Source organism: Lithobates pipiens, unplaced genomic scaffold (genome assembly GCF_037356315.1).
Source record: "Lithobates pipiens isolate NorthernLeopardFrog02 unplaced genomic scaffold, aLitPip1_a1.2 Scaffold_19, whole genome shotgun sequence".
Classification (NCBI taxonomy): Eukaryota; Metazoa; Chordata; class Amphibia; order Anura; family Ranidae; genus Lithobates; species Lithobates pipiens.
This window is the reverse complement of record NW_027507764.1, coordinates 512353193-512373063: the sequence shown is the minus strand read 5'-3', so window position 1 is coordinate 512373063 and position 19871 is coordinate 512353193. Positions and strand designations below refer to the sequence as shown.

The window sequence follows — 19871 nt, the reverse complement described above, 5'->3', positions numbered from 1 at the left end:
CCCGCCAAAAACTAAAATATCAGCTCTAGATTGAGTTGACCTTAAAAATACTTACTAATGTGCTATTTAAAGGGTTATACTTACTTGAATAATTTTCACATGGTCCAGGAACATAAAGGCCATGGCAATCACACCTGCTATTATGAAGTCTGCAAAAATCTGTCCTTTTACCTCCCCCTCCTGAGGTTTACCCATAGAAAAAAATACTTCCGAGCATGTTATGTATGTGGAAGCAGGCTGCTGTAATGAAGAGGCTAAAGGCACAAACGCACAGGGCATGGAGTGCAGACTTCCTTTGCAAAAGTTGAAATTAACCTCTTTGAGGCAAGTGTGAATGCCTATGTATTAGCATAAAAATGTAATAGTAAATCGTTTGATTTATTAGGTCACTCCACTCGAATATGATAGGTAGATCATGTATTGCTAATCCCAACCTGATTTGAGCATTACTCTATATCAGGATCAAGGTATTTAAGCGAAGAGATAGTGGAAGTATAACCAAAACTCTTCTTTTCTCTATGCAAAATAAAAAAAAGGTTTTGTCCTGTACAGGGCTTTAAAAAGGAACTTGCTTGAAAATACAAGGCACACTTATTAAGCTACCCCCAACTTGCACCACAAACAAAAAATGAAAGCTTAAAGCAAAAAAAAAAAAATATGCACCATACACCCTGGCCTCCAACAGGCTTGCCTAGGTAATAATGGCGTCACTGGGTCTTCTCATTGCCTCTTGGAAAACCAAGCGTCCCAAAGACATACTCTTGCATGGTGCTGGGGTATTTTTTTGCAAGATTTAGGATCCTCAGCTTTCCCAATGACATCACCATCAGCTAGGCAAAGGTGCTGAAAATTAGGGTATACAGTTAGTTTTACATTTTTATTTTGTTTGGATTTTTTTTTAAATGATCTCTGCTTCAATTTAGTGGTGGCGGCTAGATAAGTGGACTTGCATTTCCATAGACAGCAGACCACAGCAAATTTCATTGAGAATTTTTCTGCTGGATGACAGAGTTAGAGTTCCAAACTGTTTTGGAACAGCTGGCGACCCCAATAATTGGCCTTTTTATTAAAGGCAAAAACAACAGTATATGGAATTTTAATGTACAGGATCACCAACAGGAAAAAAAGCACGCTAAATTGCTTCCACAGCAAATGATTCAGACACACAGCATGTGCAGAAGCACCACACACCATTAAAAGAATACAAAGATATACCTTGGTTCTCTTAGATGCTGGTCAAATGATTGACTGAACCTGGTGCGAGGTAGTGTGAGATAATGACTGCAGCCATGACAGAAAACAAGAACAGTGAGATGTTGAATTGGCTGGGAAATGCAGGTTACCGAGAGCAACATACATCATATAAACAATGCGGGTCCTTGGGGAATAGACTGAAGGGTGCAATTTTATTTCAATTCAAAACTAATCTCGCACTGCAGAATTATGGCCTAAATGTAGTTATGGAAACAAGCACGCTTTTCATGAAACACAATATATGATTCTTTTGAAATCCTAAACCAAAGGCAAAGGACAAAAAAGATGGATTCTCATACATACCTATGATAATCTGAGGTTTTTAAATGAAATGAGAACTTCAGGACCATGCAGGAGCAAAGCAACACATTTGCTTCATACCTCCATCCCTAGCATCCCATACTCACCTTCCTTTCACTCCATTCAGTTGCCGGGAGTGAAGAAAATACCCGGTACCCACAGGTATGGAGGTGCATGTGACAGTGCTGAGCCAATCCCCAAGCATTAGCATTGTCATTGGGTAGAGTCTATAGCCCTGTGTAAGCTATGACTTGAGTGATTTGTAGCTTGTCCAGGGTGGTTTCTTCTGTTGCTGGCAGAAGTGGTGAAACAAAGGAAAGGTTTGGATGTGCTGCTGGGGAGGGGGGCATTAAGGGCAACACCACATGCAGTCCAGTGCTTTTTTTCTGCTTAAAAAATGTATAGACAGTAGGTTATATGGTTTCCAATGGCAACGTTCACACCAGTGCTGTAAGTTCCAGGGTGTTCCAGGTCCAGAAAAAAAAAAAGTAAAACATGCTGCATTTTTCCTGCACTGGACTGTACTGTAAAAAATACACAAGAATGCACCTGACCCCAGTACAGAAGAAAAAAAAACTGAAAAAAAACATCCAGAAACTAACCAAAAACACAACAAATACGCATTAAAAATGTGCATGAAGAAACATGTCCATAACCGAACTGGAGAGCGTTTTTGTGGTCCCTAAAGGGATCTTGTTGATTTAGATTTTATCAAAAAAGCACACATTCACTTTAAGTCAACCATGAAATATACAACCCCCCGCCCCCCAAAAAAAATATAATGGAACACTGAGCCCTTGTACACACGGTCGGAGATTCCGACAACCAAATCCTTCGGAGTAATTCCGACGGATTAATTCCGGAAGAGGTCCGGAAGTGATGTTGCATACACACGGTCGGACTAAGTTGTCGGAAAATCCGATTGTACATAACGTAATGACATTATTTTGTTACGACGGGACTACGTTCAGGCTAGTAGCCAATAGCTTTGGTCTAGGAATTTGATCTGAGCATGCGTGGCACTTTGTCCGTCGGAGTAGGCTACACATGATCGGAGTATGTCCGATCGGAGCATTTTGTCGGAAAATTTTACCGGCAAGTTGGAAAAGTTGGTCCGTCGGATATTCCGACCGAAACAGTCCGATGGAGACCACACACAGTCGGAATATCCAACAAAACGGTCCGATAGGACACATTCCGTCGGAATCTCCGACCGTGTGAACAAGGGCTGAGAGTTCCTTCATACATAAGAATTGCTAATACTCAGAGCATGCATTTCTGTGCGTTGCAGAAATGCATTTCTTCTGTTTAGAAGTTTGGGTGCTATTTAGAATGTAACACACATACAGTATACCTCATCATACACGGTTGTGTATTGCGCATAGGGGTGTGAGGAGCCCTAAGGGGCCATTTGCCATTCTTTGTTTAAAAACCTGTGTGTTTTAGTACAAATATTTGTGCAGTGCATGTCTTCATCCCTTCTCTTCTCTATCTTTGTGATAGACGGTGTCAATGAACAGGGCCAAACCAACCTGCTTTAAGTCAATATTAGCACGTTAGGCATCCTCAAGTTTGGGGGGCTCCTTTTATATCCTTGTTTTCATCCCTCATTTAAAGTGGTTGTAAACCCTTACAAACCACTTTGACCTACAGATAAGCCTAGATTAAGGCTTACCTGTAGGTCCAAGAAATATCTCCTAAACCTACACGGTTTAGGAGATATTTGCCGAAAGACAGGCACCGCTGTCTACGGCGCATGCGGCCTAGACAGCGGCGCGCAGGCGCACTGAGCGCGCCGCAGTTAACGGCGATATGCCGCGAGTGGCGGCTCCCATGCACATGCGCGGGAGTGAGGAGATCGTGGCTCCGACGAACTACAGCGCTGGAGCAGCGAGACCCACCAAGAAGATGGATGCTCCGGACTACAGGAAACAGCGGTGACTTCGCTGGCTCCTGTGTCAGGTAAGTGACACATAATGGACTACTGTACGATGCATAGTAGTCCATTATCCTTTACCTTTGCAGGGAATCAAAGAGGAAGTAAACCCATCAGGGTATCATATGCTGATATCTTTCAGTCATTTCCTGTCTACATGCAAACTGATGCATGTCATTTAAGGGTGAGTTTCCTGGTGGTGGGTGACAACAGTAGACAGTGCATGTGAAATGTGCATTTTTATGGTCACTTGTGTTTTTCATTCAGAGATTATACCACAGGGCAACAATGGTTACTACAAATGGAGAACGAGGGGTTTTGGGATTGAGTAGAATGGTGGGTATTAAGAAGTTTAATATTTTAGAAATACACATGTTAAATATTTCATATACAAAGAAATACACACTTAATCGTGATGTCAATTTCTAAAACAGTTATAAAAAGTAATACCATTGTTGAAAAAAAATGTTTTTGGCATGATAAAGTTTCAAAATCCACAAAAATTCATGTATATACATACATATATTGCAAAGTAACACCTGCCTGGCCTATGGCCTCACTAATCCATGTCAAAGTAAATATATATATTGCACAAAAATCTGATAAGCACATATGGTACACAGCATCTGATAGCTCTACGCGTTTTGTGGCTTTGAGCCACTCTTCAGGAGAAAGCACGGGATGTATCTGTAATGGGAAATAAGTTATTTAGGTAATCTATCTTGTATCAATATGGGAGAGTAAGGAATACAAACACACCCCCTATATGTCACTTACAAATATATGTGCACTTAATGGTTAGGAAACCTTGGCACTCCAGCTGTGGTGAAACTACAAATATCATCATGCTTCTGCCTCTAGGAGTCATGACTGTGATTGCCAGGGTCTTGCAAGGTCTCATGGGACTTGTAGTTTCAATACAACTGGAGGGCAGAGGTTGCCTACCCCTGCCATAGGCAATGCAGGTATTACTTTGCAATATGTGTATGTATATACATGAGTTTTGGTGGATTTTGAAATGTTATCATGCCAAAAAAAACAAAAAACAATGTAATTACTATTTATAACCGTTTTAGAAATTGACATCACGATTAAGTGTGTATTTCTATGTATATTAAATATTTGACGTGTGTATTTCTGTGTTTATGAAATATTAAACTTCTTAATACCCACCATTCTACTCAATTGCAACCACATGCTTCATATAAAATCCCACCTCCTTGCTCCTTCTCTCTTACAGGGTAACAATGCATGAAAAAACTGATAGTCAGGGACAGACTGTAGTCACCGTGTAACAGAATGTGCCTGAATATGGGTGTTTGTGGCAGGATCACCAGTAAGGAAAGCTGCAAAATTAAAAATACAGAAAATGACTGTGTAAACTACACAAACGTCTAAGCTAAAACCTGCTCCCACCTTCATTCTAAGCTCTATACTAACTACCTTATAGAAGGAAGATGCTCATACTTACCTATTCTAAGGGTAACCAGCTCCTAGTGCTGGCTTCAGTGTAGAAGTGTAACAGCCAATAACGGATGCCCCATAGTAAGCCTATGGGTGACATCACCTCCCAGGCACTGCAGCTATTGTCCGCGATCTCTCCCTTTCACTGAAGCCAGCCACCGGGGGGATAATGTGACCGGATCGGAGCGCCTTCAGAATACAAATACACAAAAGTATTGGGATGCATGCCTTTACATGCACATGAACGTTAATGTCATCCCAGTCTTAGCTTGTAGGGTTCAATATTGAGTTGGCCCACCCTTTGCAGCTATAACAACTTCAACTGTTCTGGGAAGACCATCCACAATGTTGAGGAGTGTGTCTATGGGAATGTTTGACCATTCTTCCAGAAGCGCATTTATCTCAAAGGTGTTGTATCAGTGCAGGCCAGTCAAGTTCCTCTATCCTAAGCTCGTTCATCCATGTCATTATGGACCTTACTTTGTGCCCTGATCGAAATCATTTGGTGGAGGGGGGATTATGCTGTGGGGTTGCTTTTCAGGGGTTGGGCTTAGCCCTTTAGTTCCAGGAAAGAGAACTCTTAAGGCATCAGCATACTAAGACATTTTGGAAAATTTTTTGCTCCCAACATTGTAGGAACAGTTTGGGGATGACCCCTTCCTGTTCCAACATGACTCAGTACACTAACAGCACCCATATAGACATGGATAAAAAAAACAAAACACAGAAATGTGCCTGTGAGTTCAATGTTTAACGTACAATAACATGTAGTTTAAAACACTTACATATAAATAAGGGAAGGTATGCTCATCTAGTTCCACAGGGAACAGTCATCAGCGTCTCCTAAGTAAGAGAAGTACCCGCCACAGTGACCACGGAGAAGCAGGAAGGAAGCCGGCAAGTCCTGTGTTCTTCTGGGTATGCCTGATGGAATCAGCTAGGATAGCAATGCCAATAGGCATGTGACATCATCGGGGTGAGGGGAGAACCACAACGCGTTTCAGAGCATGCATGAAGCTCGTACGGGGGATGTGTGCTCCTTCTCAAGTGTAACAAGGAAGAGAGAGGGGTGAGTTTAAAGGTCCTGCACAAAGAGGTTTTGTTTGCCAATTAACAGGATGAAAACACTGGATTGCTAATTAATGGGATGCAATTACCAGGCTATGTAATTAAACATGCTTAACAGACATGTTGATAACTATTTGGAAATAGGGATAAAAAAATAAAAATGTATCGGCTCCGGTGCAGATGCCAGCATCGCAACCAAGAGAAACGGGCAGTGAAGCATTTTGGCTTCACAACCGATTTTCTCCCATGCATGCGCGAGTCGTGCTGCCCTTTCTTAATGGCCCCAAAAAAAGGTAGAAAACAGCAAAGAAAAAAAAATAATATCCAAAAAAATGGTGCGCTCAATTGATTAAGACCTAGTTTCAATTTAGCCTGGAACTCCACTTTAATGACAAAAGCTTTGCTCCATGTTACCTGGAACTTAGCTACTAGTTTTTTCACATTATTATAAATTAGAGCCGGTGTTCTTACTCTTCTGAAATTCAGCGCTGTTGGTGTCCAGCATTTCTTACATTTTAATTACTTTTAGCCACAAATTACATTTCTATAGCGTCTTTTTTTCTTTGAGCGGAAGAGTGTCTGCGGTGGGAATTTTAAATGAGCTAAGGAACTTTAATTAGTGTCTAAAAAAGAGTGAAACTATTACTATGAATGCACTGTCTATCCATCCATATCTCATAAAATAAGTAATGAACCATAAAGGTTAAATTGTGGATCATGCTTTCACAAACTTTGTTGCAAAAGAAATTTTGGTGTCCTTTATGAAGCAGTGGAAAATATCCACTGCTCAGTTCTCCAGCATTCACAGTGGAGATCGTTCTCCTCTGAGCGCCTGCTTATGAAGCGGTGTAGATAGCTTCTCCTTTTGAGACGTGACGTGATCTACAAACACATTGAACAGTGGAAAAGGCCCTCTGGTTCTGGAATCTCATGAGACATAGCGAGATTACAGTACCAGAAATTAAGTGAAACACCTGAGGTGTCCTTTTATTAAGCAGTGATACATTATATATTATATAGATATACACACACACACACACACACACACACACACACATATACAGATGTATATATATATATATATATATATATATATATATATACACACAGACACAGTGAAACCTCGGATTGCAAGTAACGCAGTATACGAGCGTTTCACAATATGAGCTATTTAAAAAAAAATCCTGACTTGATTTGCGAGCATTGTCTCTCAAAACGTGCGGGATTCAAGCCGCTGAGGTTTGCAGTACTGCTAGGAGTCATTCCGTTCCCGAGTGTCTGAGAGAGTCTCAGAGTTTCTCCACTGTATCTCTGGCCATATGTGGTACTGCATACACCGGCGCCCCGGCACCTCTGACCACATACAGTACTGCATACACCAGCAGTGACTGTGGAACCAATTATCTGAGTTTGCATTGATGCTTAGAGGAAACGTGCTTTGATATACGAGTGCTTTGGATAACAAGCATCCTTCTGGAATGGATTATGCTCGTAATCCAAGATACTACTAATATATATATATATATATATATATATATATATATATATAAAAAATAAAAACACATAAATATGACAGGGCGACATTTTTCCTGTCTTAGGGGGGTCTGATCGAGGAAGAATGAAGTCAGTAATATGCCTTCTTCCCCCTCAGTTCCCCCAGGATTCTGTCTTCACTCCCTGATTCACCATCTCTGAGCTGGTGAATCGGGGAGGGTGAATTCTGACACAGAATGCCAGTAAAGTGCTGAGATCGCACCTTCATAAACTGTCCGTTTCTGTGTCAGTCAATGACAGATTCTCAGTGTGCGGAGATGTTTGGCGGAGAACATGTTCTCCCCACATCTTTATTTCATAAACCGTTAATGAGTTGAGATCAGCAGCGATCCTCGGGATCACATCACCAGAAGCTCAGATTCACTCAATGAAGATAAGGAAACGCAGTGTGTGTTTGTGTGTGTACCAAATCTAACAGCTAAACATGGCAGCCACTCAAACCAACTTTTAACTAGCACAGCCAAGGTGTACAGTCTGCCGGTTAGATTAGCAAGATCCCTCTTGACACTGGTAGTTGGATAAAGCAAACATACTGTATTCCCCAACAAGGCTACATGGCTATGGCCTGCCTTACCATACCTACAAGAAATTGTACCACTAATAGTAACACTTAATGGAAAGTCCATTGCAGTTCTGGTAGCAGGCAGAATAAGCATACTCTAGTAATGTCTGCATCACTAAATTAAATGTAGCTTTAATCATACTATCCCAAACTTTGGGGAAAATAATATAATAAATATAGGTATAAGTATAAGTAACATATTATATTAGTACATATTAATATATATATATATATATATATATATATATATATATATATTTTTTTTTTATTTTTTTTTTATTTATTTTTTTATATTTATTTATTATAATGTTGAATATGTTTCTTCTACATCGGTCAAACTCTGCACAGGGCTTTTAAAAAGTTTATCAAAACTCCAAAATATTTTTTAAATAAAATGATAGTACTATAAGTTGACATGCCATCGCACAGCACGTTGGCATGTACAGATTGCAATCCGTTTCTGCAACACACACTGAAAAGTGCCATGCTTAATTATAAAAGCAACAGTCTAAGGCAGTATAGGACACTTAGCCCTGTGCCAGCTGCCTACTTGAAACTGTAGACTTGTGCACAAAGCAGAAAATCAATAGAGCGGTGGAGTGCTGTGAAGTAAACATGATTTGCATGTTAATGTGATATTAAAGTCTCCTTTTTATTTTTTTTTTATTTAAATAACAAACATGTTATACTTACCTGCTCTGTGCAGTGGTTTCTCGGGTCCCTCACCGGGGCTCCTGGCTCCTCTCCTTCTGATTACTGTGGGGGGCACCCAAGCCTCAGCTCAGTGTGTCCATTCACAAACTAAGCCGCGGCTCGCCCCCCTCCCTTTCCCGATTGGCTCACTGGCTGTGATTTTGCTACCAAAAGCCAATCAGGAGTGCGAGTTTCCGGAGAGGCGTGGCTCGAATGGACTTTGCTGAATCAAGAGGGGGCTCAGGTATGTATTAGGTGGGCAGGTGCACACAGAAGTTTTTTTTTACCTTCATGCATAGAATGCATGAAGGTAAAAAAAAAGTGTGCCTTTATAACCACTTTAATGCAATCAAAATGATAAAAATCTCACGTTCACTAACCTACATTCTAAGTGTGGGCCTTCCTTTAAGTTTCATAAATGGACTGCTAATCTTATCAAATGTAAAATGCCTGAAAAGCAATGGATCTTAAACACCAAGACAGTTCCTAATCATTGTCATGTTGTCACTAAGGCAGCAATGAAAGGTCACTATCTTATTCCAGCATTTTAGCTGCCGCACACACTAAAGAAATTGTTTGAGGAGGTAGGTTTTAGGTAGGTTCCAGCAGGAAGCAGCTATTGGAATAAGATCATTGGACCTTATACACTGCTAGGTACTCTCGTCCTGCCCCTATGTGACAGTAGTTGGACTCCCAGGCAACTATCTTGGGAGAAAGACTGAGAGTCACATGTCCCCATACCTAAATATTCTGGTTATTTCATCTCATCCCTTCAGGTAGCTGAACTTTATAGAGGAGGAGCAAACAGAAGGTAAGTGTGTACAGGTATACAGGAGGTAAGGGGGAGTTGAAGACATTTAAGTGAAGCGCTGTAAAGAGTATCACAAAAGGTAATATTATTACCTTGCCTTTTGAAAGCAATGGCCCTGGTAATGCCCACATTGCACCTAATGTATACCAATATTTGGTCTGTCTGTATTGAAAATGAACCTGTTCTACAGGAACTTGCAAGAAAGAATATGCCATCTTACAGGAAAAACTCAAACAAACATACATCTGTAGGGGGATACCTCAAAAAAAAAAAAAAAAAGATAAAAATTCTATGCAGCCCACAGGAGCCAATTATAATTCTCTATTTTCTAATTTGCATATGGAAGCTGTGATCTGGGTGTTGTAGGCAATACCTGATTCATTTACCAAATTAAACATAGGTAGACATTTTGCTTGCAGACTATAACACACTCCATGAATTCACTGTCAATATCATCATAGAGGTATTTTAAGAACATAACAGCTCCATTCTAAGCAAAATTGAATAGTCCTAGCTGCTAAATCATGAAGACTGTACCCTGACAAAAAAATAGAAAAATCTTAGTAATATCCTTATGAACAGTACTAACAGCTCTGGTACAACAGAGGTATATACAGCACCAATTAAACTAAGCTGTGCTTACACTAGGTGACCTAATTTTTCAGTTTTTCTCTTTCTTAAAGGGTAAGTCCATCCAAAGCTGATATTTCAATTATAGGCTGATACCAGTGAAATAAACCATTCTCTTTTCGTATCTCTCAAGTAATATGGCCATGGGACCTCAGCAACAGTGCTCCAGGCTCTGTCCACCCTTCACAGTCATGGCAGAGGAATCTCTCTCTGCGTTATTTTATTTTTTTATTTTACTTAGATTAGAGACATCACAATATTAGCAGTTCACACAGGGGCAACACGACTTCCAGCGCAACTTTGGGAGGCAACTTGGACACGACTTGAGTATGAATCATAGCGCGACTTGACACAACTTACAAGGCAACTTCAATTTGCCTCCAGGACAGGAGACTTTGCCAGTGGCCAATCACATAATAATCAGCTCTGTGGGAGGGAGGGGTTTGCCTAGAAAACTATTTTTACTTCCTGGAAATTTACTTCAGTTAAGACAGGGGATCCGACTTGGAGGCAACTTCCATTGAAATCAATTGGTACAAGTCGCCTAGAAGTCATATTGAAGTGGTACAGGAACCTTTTCTGAAGTCGGAGTGACTTCAGTAGTGTACATTAAGACGGCTCCATTCACTTCCATTGATTTTCTCAACCGCGTGACTTGAAGTCGGATCCCAGGTCGCCCCTGTGTGAACCGGCTCTAAAACTCGCTGGTGCAGAAAAAGCATTCTATCTCCCTCTCCCACCGAGATTCAGATCAGCAAGATAGCCTTGAACTCTTCAACAAGCTTTTGTCATTCTAGGCTACCCTCTTCATTTTTTTCAAGATTCCATGCCACTTGTCAAAATCACTTTTATATTTGCAGCATCTTATTTTTTTTTTTCCTAAAGAACATTCTGGCCATTCATATTTCTCTTTAATAGATTGATTGGGGTTTTATATCTTATGCATAACCTTTTGAACTAGAGTACCAGGATTTCACTCTCAGTGGCCTATTTATAGACATTGAGAGCTTGTCAAGCGATCTTGAATTCTTGTTATGCAGCTTTTGCATGCCACTTTTTGCTTATTTCTAAAGATGAGTAAGATATGCTGACAAGGATAAAAAAAAAAAGTGAAAAGCTATTTTTCAAAAAATTTCTTTGCAAAACTTGAGAAATAAAGTTCCCAGGTTTCAGAAACTGTGAAGCAAAACTTGAGTTGGGTCACATAAAAACAAGCAGAACAAAAAAAACTCTACATTTGCAGTAGGCTGATAGTTCTGCATCTCCATCATTATAAAAAAAAAAAATAGTTTCAATAAATTTAAAGCTAAAAATGTGTTTTGTTGACAGGTACAGCACTAAAACCCTTGTCATGTTTTCTTTTTTATTTTGTACATCTATGTCCCATTGAAGAGATTTTCCTTCACTTTCTTTCACAAAGAAACATCAGAAAGTGAGAGGAAATCCTTCCAAAGTGAGGGTAATGCCCTCTTGGTTAACTGTCACTGCAACAAGTGTCCCTACTGAAAGATTACCCTTCCAAAAAAAGTATCTTTAACAAGTAGCATAAACTGAAAAGTCATATAAACATGAAAAAAATTGTAAAGTTTTAACTTCTCGAGCCCTGGCTCATGTTTAAAAACGTCTCTGATTTAGATGGCCCAACAATAGGCTACCGCTGTTGGAAGCTATTGGAATAAAAGGGCAATGGCCCATACGGGGATCAAACTTGTGACCTTGGTATTATCAAAACTCTAAGCAACTGAGCTCCGTTGGTTAGAGCGTGGAGCTAATAACACCAAGGTCACAGATTTGATCCCTGTATGGGCCATCGCCCTTTTATTCCAGTAGCTTCCAACAACAGTAAATTTCTATGGCCATCAGGCCTTCACCTACTTTTTTTCAATCAACAATAAGTCAAAACTCCTACCAGCAAAGTCACGTCAATAAATCACCCCAACTAGCAAACATACTTGCTTCTAGAAGGAGAGGATACATCTAGGACGTGGAAAAAGAGATAGGAATTCTGGTAGAGAGATTTCAACATTCAAAGGAGATCTAAACCCAAGAACTAAAATTTTATATATTACAGCTTACCAGGTCTTAAATGTGGTGGCTGCACTAGTATTATTTTTTTTTTTAGGAAAACAGCATTTTCAGCAAGTACAGAAAAATTCCTGCTGGTCTTGCTAAAATCACTTCCTGTAAGCTGAACTCATTATTCAACCAATGCTATCTTTCTTCCAAGCTACCCTCTATGAACTACAAACTCACCCTTTTAGAAATGCATATAAGAGAGGAGCATGTAGTCCAAATCAGGGGAGCAGCTTAGGGTGACAACGCCATTCATCCATTGATACAGTACAGTAAGTGAACATTCTCACCTTAGGACAGAAAGTATCTTAGCCTCAGGATCACCAGACAAAAAAACAAAAACTAATGTAATCACCACATTTAAGAACAGGTAAGCAAGATAATTTTTTGTTTTCAATTTAGAGCTTTAATTTTCAAAGAGATATGGCAAGCCAGCATATGATTCACACAACCAGCATCCTATAAATGAAAAATCTGATTCTGATGGACCTTGTCCTTAACTTCTAACTCTCACTAAAATAGCACCTCCTGCCTATTCAATAGATTTGCTATGTACTTTAGTTACCTTTCTCTGTTTGGGGAGTAGTGGTTATCTAATACACGATGCCTTTCCACTCTGCCCATGAAATTGTACTGTGCAGGGCCAGATCTTGTCCCTCTTGGTCCCTGTTCCATACTCCTACTGAAAAAAAGGGAAGTTTTGTCAGTTTCGGAGGAACATTTGCTATGCAGCTTGTTCTATAATACTCTTCTTAAAATTGCACAAGGTATCAAGCAATTAGTAGAAGACTGGCTACTTATGTCCTAAAGGGCAATTAGAGACAGCAGAAGAGCAGCATTAGTTAAACGTTTAAATTAGCAATGGTTGATGGGAAAGAAGATGTTGGTAATCAGCCATGATGGTACAGCCTTATCCTTCTGTAAGATACTCATTGTTGTACCTGAACAACATAAGTCCAAGTGCAACATATGTACAATGTACAGGGGCCATAAAAAACAGAACATAAACTGTAGGGGGCCACCCCAGAGGGGCATTTGTCTCATCTAAAACAATGATTAACAATGGTTAGGTTTGCAACATCCAAGACTGGTATCGCCACACTGACCACAACTTTTTAATTTGTGTGATAACCCCTATACTGTCCAATTATCACAACAAATGCTCAGAATAGTTTACCGGATGAGAATACTGGCCTGTAAATATGGAACCTTAAGCACAGCATAGCAAAGATTCAGAAGGATGTGTATTTTTTAAGCACATGTAAATGATGCGGTCCTTTGTATATAGCAGGGGTCTCAAACTGGTGGCCCTCCAGCTGTTGCAAAACTACAAGTCCCATCATGCCTCTGCCTGTGGGAGTCAGGATTGTATCTGTCAGCCTCGCAGTGCCTCATGGGACTTGTAGTTTAGCAACAGCTGGAGGGCCGCCAGTTTGAGACCCGTGGTATATAGCAACCTCCACTGTCCACACCCAGGTCACATGGTTGGAACAGGGACCTGTACTGGAGGTAATGACAGAGCCAATGGCTTGATTTATCCAAGATGCAGAATTATTCCCAAAAGACCTCCTCCCCCCAGTTTTGTTACTGAGTTTACCTATAGGTGTCTAAAGGAGGCCAAACAATGCAAAATATTAGCATACAATCAGGACGTTTATCCAGCCTACCAGGTATCACCAACAACCATACAACCACTTAAGAACCACTGAACAAACAGAACTGTCCCATGTGGCTTTATGATGGATTAAAAATAGGCCTACCAACTATTCTTTGACAAAAAAAAAATGTATGCAGCAGCGACCACAATATTCTACTGCAAATAGGCAACAGTGAAATTGGCAAAAGTGATAATTAGAATTATACTACCAATTCAATTTTTTTGTAAGCTCGTTGCGTACAAATATCATTCATGTATTTACCAAAAAGAAACCCTTTTCAAAAAGTAAAGCTGATACTTTAGTAATCAGGGATACAGATGGGTTGAATCACCCACTAGTTGCTCTACAGATTACCATGGAAACTACAAGGTGGTCTTATAGTGTAGGTTCAGCCCAAAAAGTTACATTGTTTTAGTTTTAGAGTGGGGGAGGATTAGAGCCCCTGTCAGCTGGTTATGGCTATCTGGGGCTTAGTCAGAAAGATTTCCCCTTACTTACTGTTCTGGGGACTTTACCAGACAGGGAGAGAAGGAAAACCTGCAACAACATGGACAGCAATTAGGATCTGACAAAAAATCCTCCCCTGTTCCATTAAAAGTAAGTGCTTTTATTTCTTTTTATGTTGCTTTTGGAGATTCAACCTCACTTCCTCTCTGGTGAAACCTTTGTCAACAAAAATGAGGGGAAATCTCTCTGATGGAGCCCTGGATAGTAGTAGGAATCCAAAAGGGGTTCTAATCCTTTCCACTCTAAAAGTAAAAATAAATTTGGGCTTAAAATACACTTTGACCTCCCTGCTACCATTTTATTTTTTCATACACAGCAAAAGTGAGAGTAACCCTGCTGCAGTAGGAGAATTGAGACTACATATTACCTATGAACCAACCTGGAAAGTCAGGTTCTGGTGCTAATTTACAATATGAGCCATTCCAAGTAAAAAATTATAAAGTAAAACAAATCTAAACCACAGCAACAACAGCAGTTAAAACTATTTTGACAAATTTGATATGCTAAGGCAATAAAATGATCAACCCAAAAAACAGAATCTATTAATAATATTCTCATTTGCGTCCACTGACAATAGTTGTAAGGTGGCTACAGGGTGTGCTCATTAACGGGCATTAAAACTATCCACAAAACTGACTATTTCCCTGTCTTACCTTTTAATATTAAATAAAAAAACTAATAATTGGGCTTCTTCCTAAGTGGTACATTAGAGAGAATAAAGCATCTGTAATGACCTCCCAATACTCACAATTCATCCCATACGCCAGGAATATCATATCATGCAAGAGAAAGACATGTTATTTACAATAAAAAACATCATTCACAATAGCAGTGTGTATTTCTTTTAGTGCACCTGTGGTTTTGCAGTATACACAATGCTGCAAATAAAGAGAAGAGGAGACATTTTTGTTTTCAGTTATGAAGGTTTTATTGAGTTTTGAAATCGTGATGTTACTTCTGCCCCATATACAATTAACGTGTTAAGTGATATAACTGTTACTAAAGGGTTGACTCTTTTGTGCCTGCATACAAGTTCAGCTCTCCTTTTAAAAGCCCCAGAAAACCTGAACTATGAGGTGTGCTTTTAAGTAAATTTGGGCAGTTTTGTGGGCGTAACTCTGCCCGAGATGATCTTCTGTACTAGAAAAAGAACCGCTGCTCCAGGTGTATGAAGATAAAGCTGATTGGAATATCTTGCAGAGTGCCAGCCCCAGCCCACCGCCATGGTAAACTTAGAAAGAAGAAAGAAATGGCTGCACATTCAGAACTTCCGATTGCTTTTTATTTTGTTCACAAAGATAACACCAAAGACAAACAAACTGTGGTCACATAGACGCGTTTCACAAATACATCTTGTGCTTAATCATTACCATACGATTAAGCACGTGAAACGCGTCTACGTGACCACAGTTTGGTGTCTTTGGTGTTATCTTTGTGAACAAAATAAAAGGCAATTGGTAGTTCTGGATGTGCAGCCATTTCTTTTTTCTTTCTGATCTTCTTTACTGCTGTACTGCCCCACCACTATAATGGGTGGCCTCATTGGCCAACAGTGCCATAGGGGAGACAGGAAAGTAGGGAGCCAGGCTGGCAGCCATAAAAACTGCTAAAATGTTATATGCCTATATATCAGACCTAAAAAGGGGATGTTTATGCAGGTAAGATGGACAGTGCAACTGGATCTAAAAGAAGGTTTACCAGCAGCTTCAATCGGGGTGAGCACACATCCAGAAGAACTCAAGAAGTCAGTGGAAGACCTCCTATACCCTATCTTAAAGGGAGTGTAAAGACAGAAGTTTTTTTTATCTTAATGCACTATATACATTAAGATAAAAAACCTTCAGTGTACAGCAGCCTCCCCAGCACCCCCTAATATTTACCATGAGCCCCATCTCTCTCCTGTGATGTCCACGATTCTCTCAGCCATTCTTCGGATTGGCAGGGGCACAGCCGTGGCTCCATTGGCTCCCGCTTTCAATTAAAGTCAATTAGCCAATCAGGGAAGAGAGAGAGGACAGGCCGAAGGGCAGCTCAGTGTCTGAGTGGACACACAGAGCTGCAGCTCGGCCTGGCTGCCCCATAGTAAGCTGCTGGGCTATGGGGGCACCCGTCAGGAGGGAGGGGCCAGGAGCAGCAAAGAGGCACCCGAGAAGAGGAGAATCCGGGCTGCTCTGTGCAAAACCAACTGCACTGAGGAGGCAAGTATAACATGTTTTTTATTGAAAAAAAAAAAGAGACTCTACAATCACTTTAAGTCATATCACATTATAGTAAACAGACCCAGCCAATGTAGACTGTTACTATTTAATAAAGCCTACAACAATACATCTGCTTATCTGCCTGTATTTTCTGTTGTAGGTTGAAAGGCGTGGTATGTTTCATTTACAGTGATGTTCTGAAACTCTGCAGTGAAGGTAGAACAGGTATCTGGAGGGGAAAACGTATGGAATTATAGTTATGATGCCACACCTTTTTCTTCCATATCCTAGGCTTCTAGTGCTGCCATGGTAATATACAAAATGAAGGTACAGAGCGCAAAGGTAGGTCCTACTTATGACATATGCAAATGCAATAAAACCTTAATCACTGAAAGAACCAAGTGTGTTGTCCACCTCCTCCTTTATAGCAGTATGTCTACTTCTAAATTACAGGCGCTCCATAAGCAAATTAGCTATGTGAAAAGTAGTATGTAGTATTGAAATTATTTTCTGCATTTAAAACAGAACAGTAAAACTCTAGCAGCAGAATTACCTTGCAGCAATGAGATGAGAAGGTTGTAATGGAAGTGCCAATGGTAAAAGAGCAATAACCCAAAAAGACATTTCTCACACATAGAACTAAGAATCATTGCCCACTCACACATAGGAAAACCTTTCTTTATTGAAAAATGTTAAAGCTGTACTCTGGGGAAAATGTAAAGCTACCCTTGCATTGGTCTTCAACCCCCCTCACCCTCTCCTTTGCTTTGTATACCTTTAAAAAGCTGTTTTCTCCACCTTGGCCCTCATTTCCCCAGCGGCTGGCACTGTCCTCTTCCCTGTGACACTCCAGGTTGTGGGTGGGGCCCTCGGCATCCTCCCTTACAATGCAGGACTGCTGGTCCTGCATTGTGCATAAGGACGTCAGTGTGCAACCAATGTATGGAGTGTGTAAGAGAAAAGCTTTTGGGGACTGGTCATACAGAGAGGAGGAAGCCTGCAGAAGTGAGTAATAAGGCAAGTAAAACTGCATTTAAAGGTACCCTGGACAAACAGCAAGAATTTGACCCTTGCAGTGTAGGAGTAGGTAGTTTTGAATTATTCCCAGAGATCAAAATTGGAATAAAAGGACTGTATTAGACATAAAACATTCTGTACCTTTGTGGAGGTGGAACACTTGGAGACCAGGATCTCGTCCTTCCTATACTATCTACATGGAGGGATCCTGTCCGGGAACAGTGATTGGATGACATGACTTGCTCTGGAACAGATAATGTTGAACTCTGCATGTCACGTCCATTGTGCCGGTAATCTGAGCAATAACAGAATACAATCAGAATATGTGAAACAAATAAAAAAACTTCAGAAACCATCACTTGTCTTGTGTCCAACAGATTTGTGTAAATTTAAGTGGTATTTAATGGGCATTTTGAAGCCTTTACCAACCTTACCTCCCACCCCCCTTGAACCTATTCTGACAGTCTTCTCCACCCTAACAACTCTAACTGGTGAAGCCAGCACTACTCACCCAAGTCCCACATCCATGTACCATATCGCTACTGGTTCTGGGGCAGAGGACAGCTAATCCAGCTCTGTGATGGCACCCTGAGACCACCAGTCCCCTACCACCCCTCCCTCCTTGTGATTACATCAGTCCTTTTCCCTTTCGTGAAAGGACCCTGCTGGTGGCTATCCACCTTAAAAGGGACCCCAAGCAGACTATGTGCTGCAGCATCAAAAGCAAGTTAAAGTAGTGCTAAAGCCTTTTACTTAATGCATTCTGTGCATTAAGGTAAAAACCCTTCTGTGTCACAGACTCCCCCCTCACCCCCCTTATATTTACCTGAGCCCAATCGAGACGCAGCACTGTGGCTTTGTCCCTCCTCCCTGGGCAGATCAATAGCAGCGGGAACCATTGGCTCCCGCTCCTTTAAATCAACTCCAGTAATGAGGGAGTGGGGCCAAGTCGCGCTGTCTATGTCAATGGATGCAGCAGCGGGTCTCGGGAGCGAGCCCACACAAGTGCTCCCATGGGAATCAAATTCCTATTGGTGGCACCAGCAAGAGAGGAGGAGTCAGGAGCGCGAAGACCCAAGAAGAGGAGAATCAGGGCCGATCCGTGCAATTCTATTGCAAAGAGCAGGTAAGTACAGACATGTTTGTTATTTAAAAAAAAAAAAGAAATTCCTTTACAACCACTTTAACCCTTTCATGCCTAAGCCTATTTCTGACATTTGGTATTTACAAGATAAAAATCTGTATTTTTTGCTAGAAAATTATTATTAAATTGTGTTTTAAAAAAATAAATAAAATGTGATCACTTTTATTGCTGTCACAAGGAATGTACACATCCCTTGTGAAAGTATTAGGTGGTGACAGGGTTTAAAAGACCTCCAATCCCTCCTTTGCACAAGTATTCAGATCGCTAAAAACTGCAATTCTGAATACTGTATATTTTTTTAAATCCGGCAACATTGGCAGCCGAGTAAACAGGAAGTGACGTTGTGACATCACTTCCTTGTTTACATTCAGGAGACTGTAAAGAAACCATTTCTGGCTTTGTGCCAGTCTGTCTCTAGCCGCCGGAAGTGGTAGATCGTGAATCGGGTCTCCTGGTGGGACAGGAGGCCCGGTCAGAGCGGTGAGAGGGGGGATGTCCCCTCCCGCTCTTCCGGGATAACAATCGAGCGGCTTTTAGCCGCACCGGTTGTTATCCTTGGAAAGCCAATCGCCCGCTCTAAAAAACGCTACTGAGATGATGCCTGCAGCTGTGAGCATCATCCCGGTATAACCCCCGAAAGCCGAGGCCGCATATCTGCATATGCTCGGCGGGAAGGGGTTAAGCTAAAAAATAGACAATTAGATGTTTTTGTTTCAGCAATCACATAGAGGGGGGTGGGTGACTTTGATCCCAAAGTAGGGCTTCAAAGTGGACTTGAACTCAAAAAGTGAAGATCTGCTATGTTATAGGCAATATATGCACTACCCTAAAGTGATTGTAAAGTCTCATTAAAAAAATAAATAACAAACGTCCTACGTACCTGCTCTGTGCAGCTGGTTTTGCACAGAGCAGCCCAGACCCTCCCCTTCTCGGGTCCCTCTTCTGTTCTCCTGGCCCCTCCCTCCTGTTGAGTTCCCCCACAACAAGCAGCTTGCTATGGGG

General features: G+C 40.9%; 1 protein-coding gene across 9 annotated transcripts in view; it reads right to left on the bottom strand.

The window, feature by feature from the left end:
- RIMS2 (regulating synaptic membrane exocytosis 2) overlaps positions 1-19871 on the bottom strand; it is a 982185-nt gene that overhangs the window by 274195 nt on the left and 688119 nt on the right. For 5 of the 9 annotated variants that reach the window (XM_077493154.1, XM_077493149.1, XM_077493155.1 and 2 more), the window contains 2 exons: positions 17867-18020; positions 12911-13027 (listed from right to left, as the gene is read on the bottom strand). In XM_077493154.1, coding sequence (XP_077349280.1) covers positions 12911-13027; positions 17867-18020 — 271 coding nt within the window. Of the gene's footprint in view, positions 1-1215; positions 1282-12910; positions 13028-17866; positions 18021-19871 lie in introns of all 9 variants that reach the window. The other 4 variants (XM_077493148.1, XM_077493147.1, XM_077493146.1 and 1 more) reach the window with 3 other exon arrangements.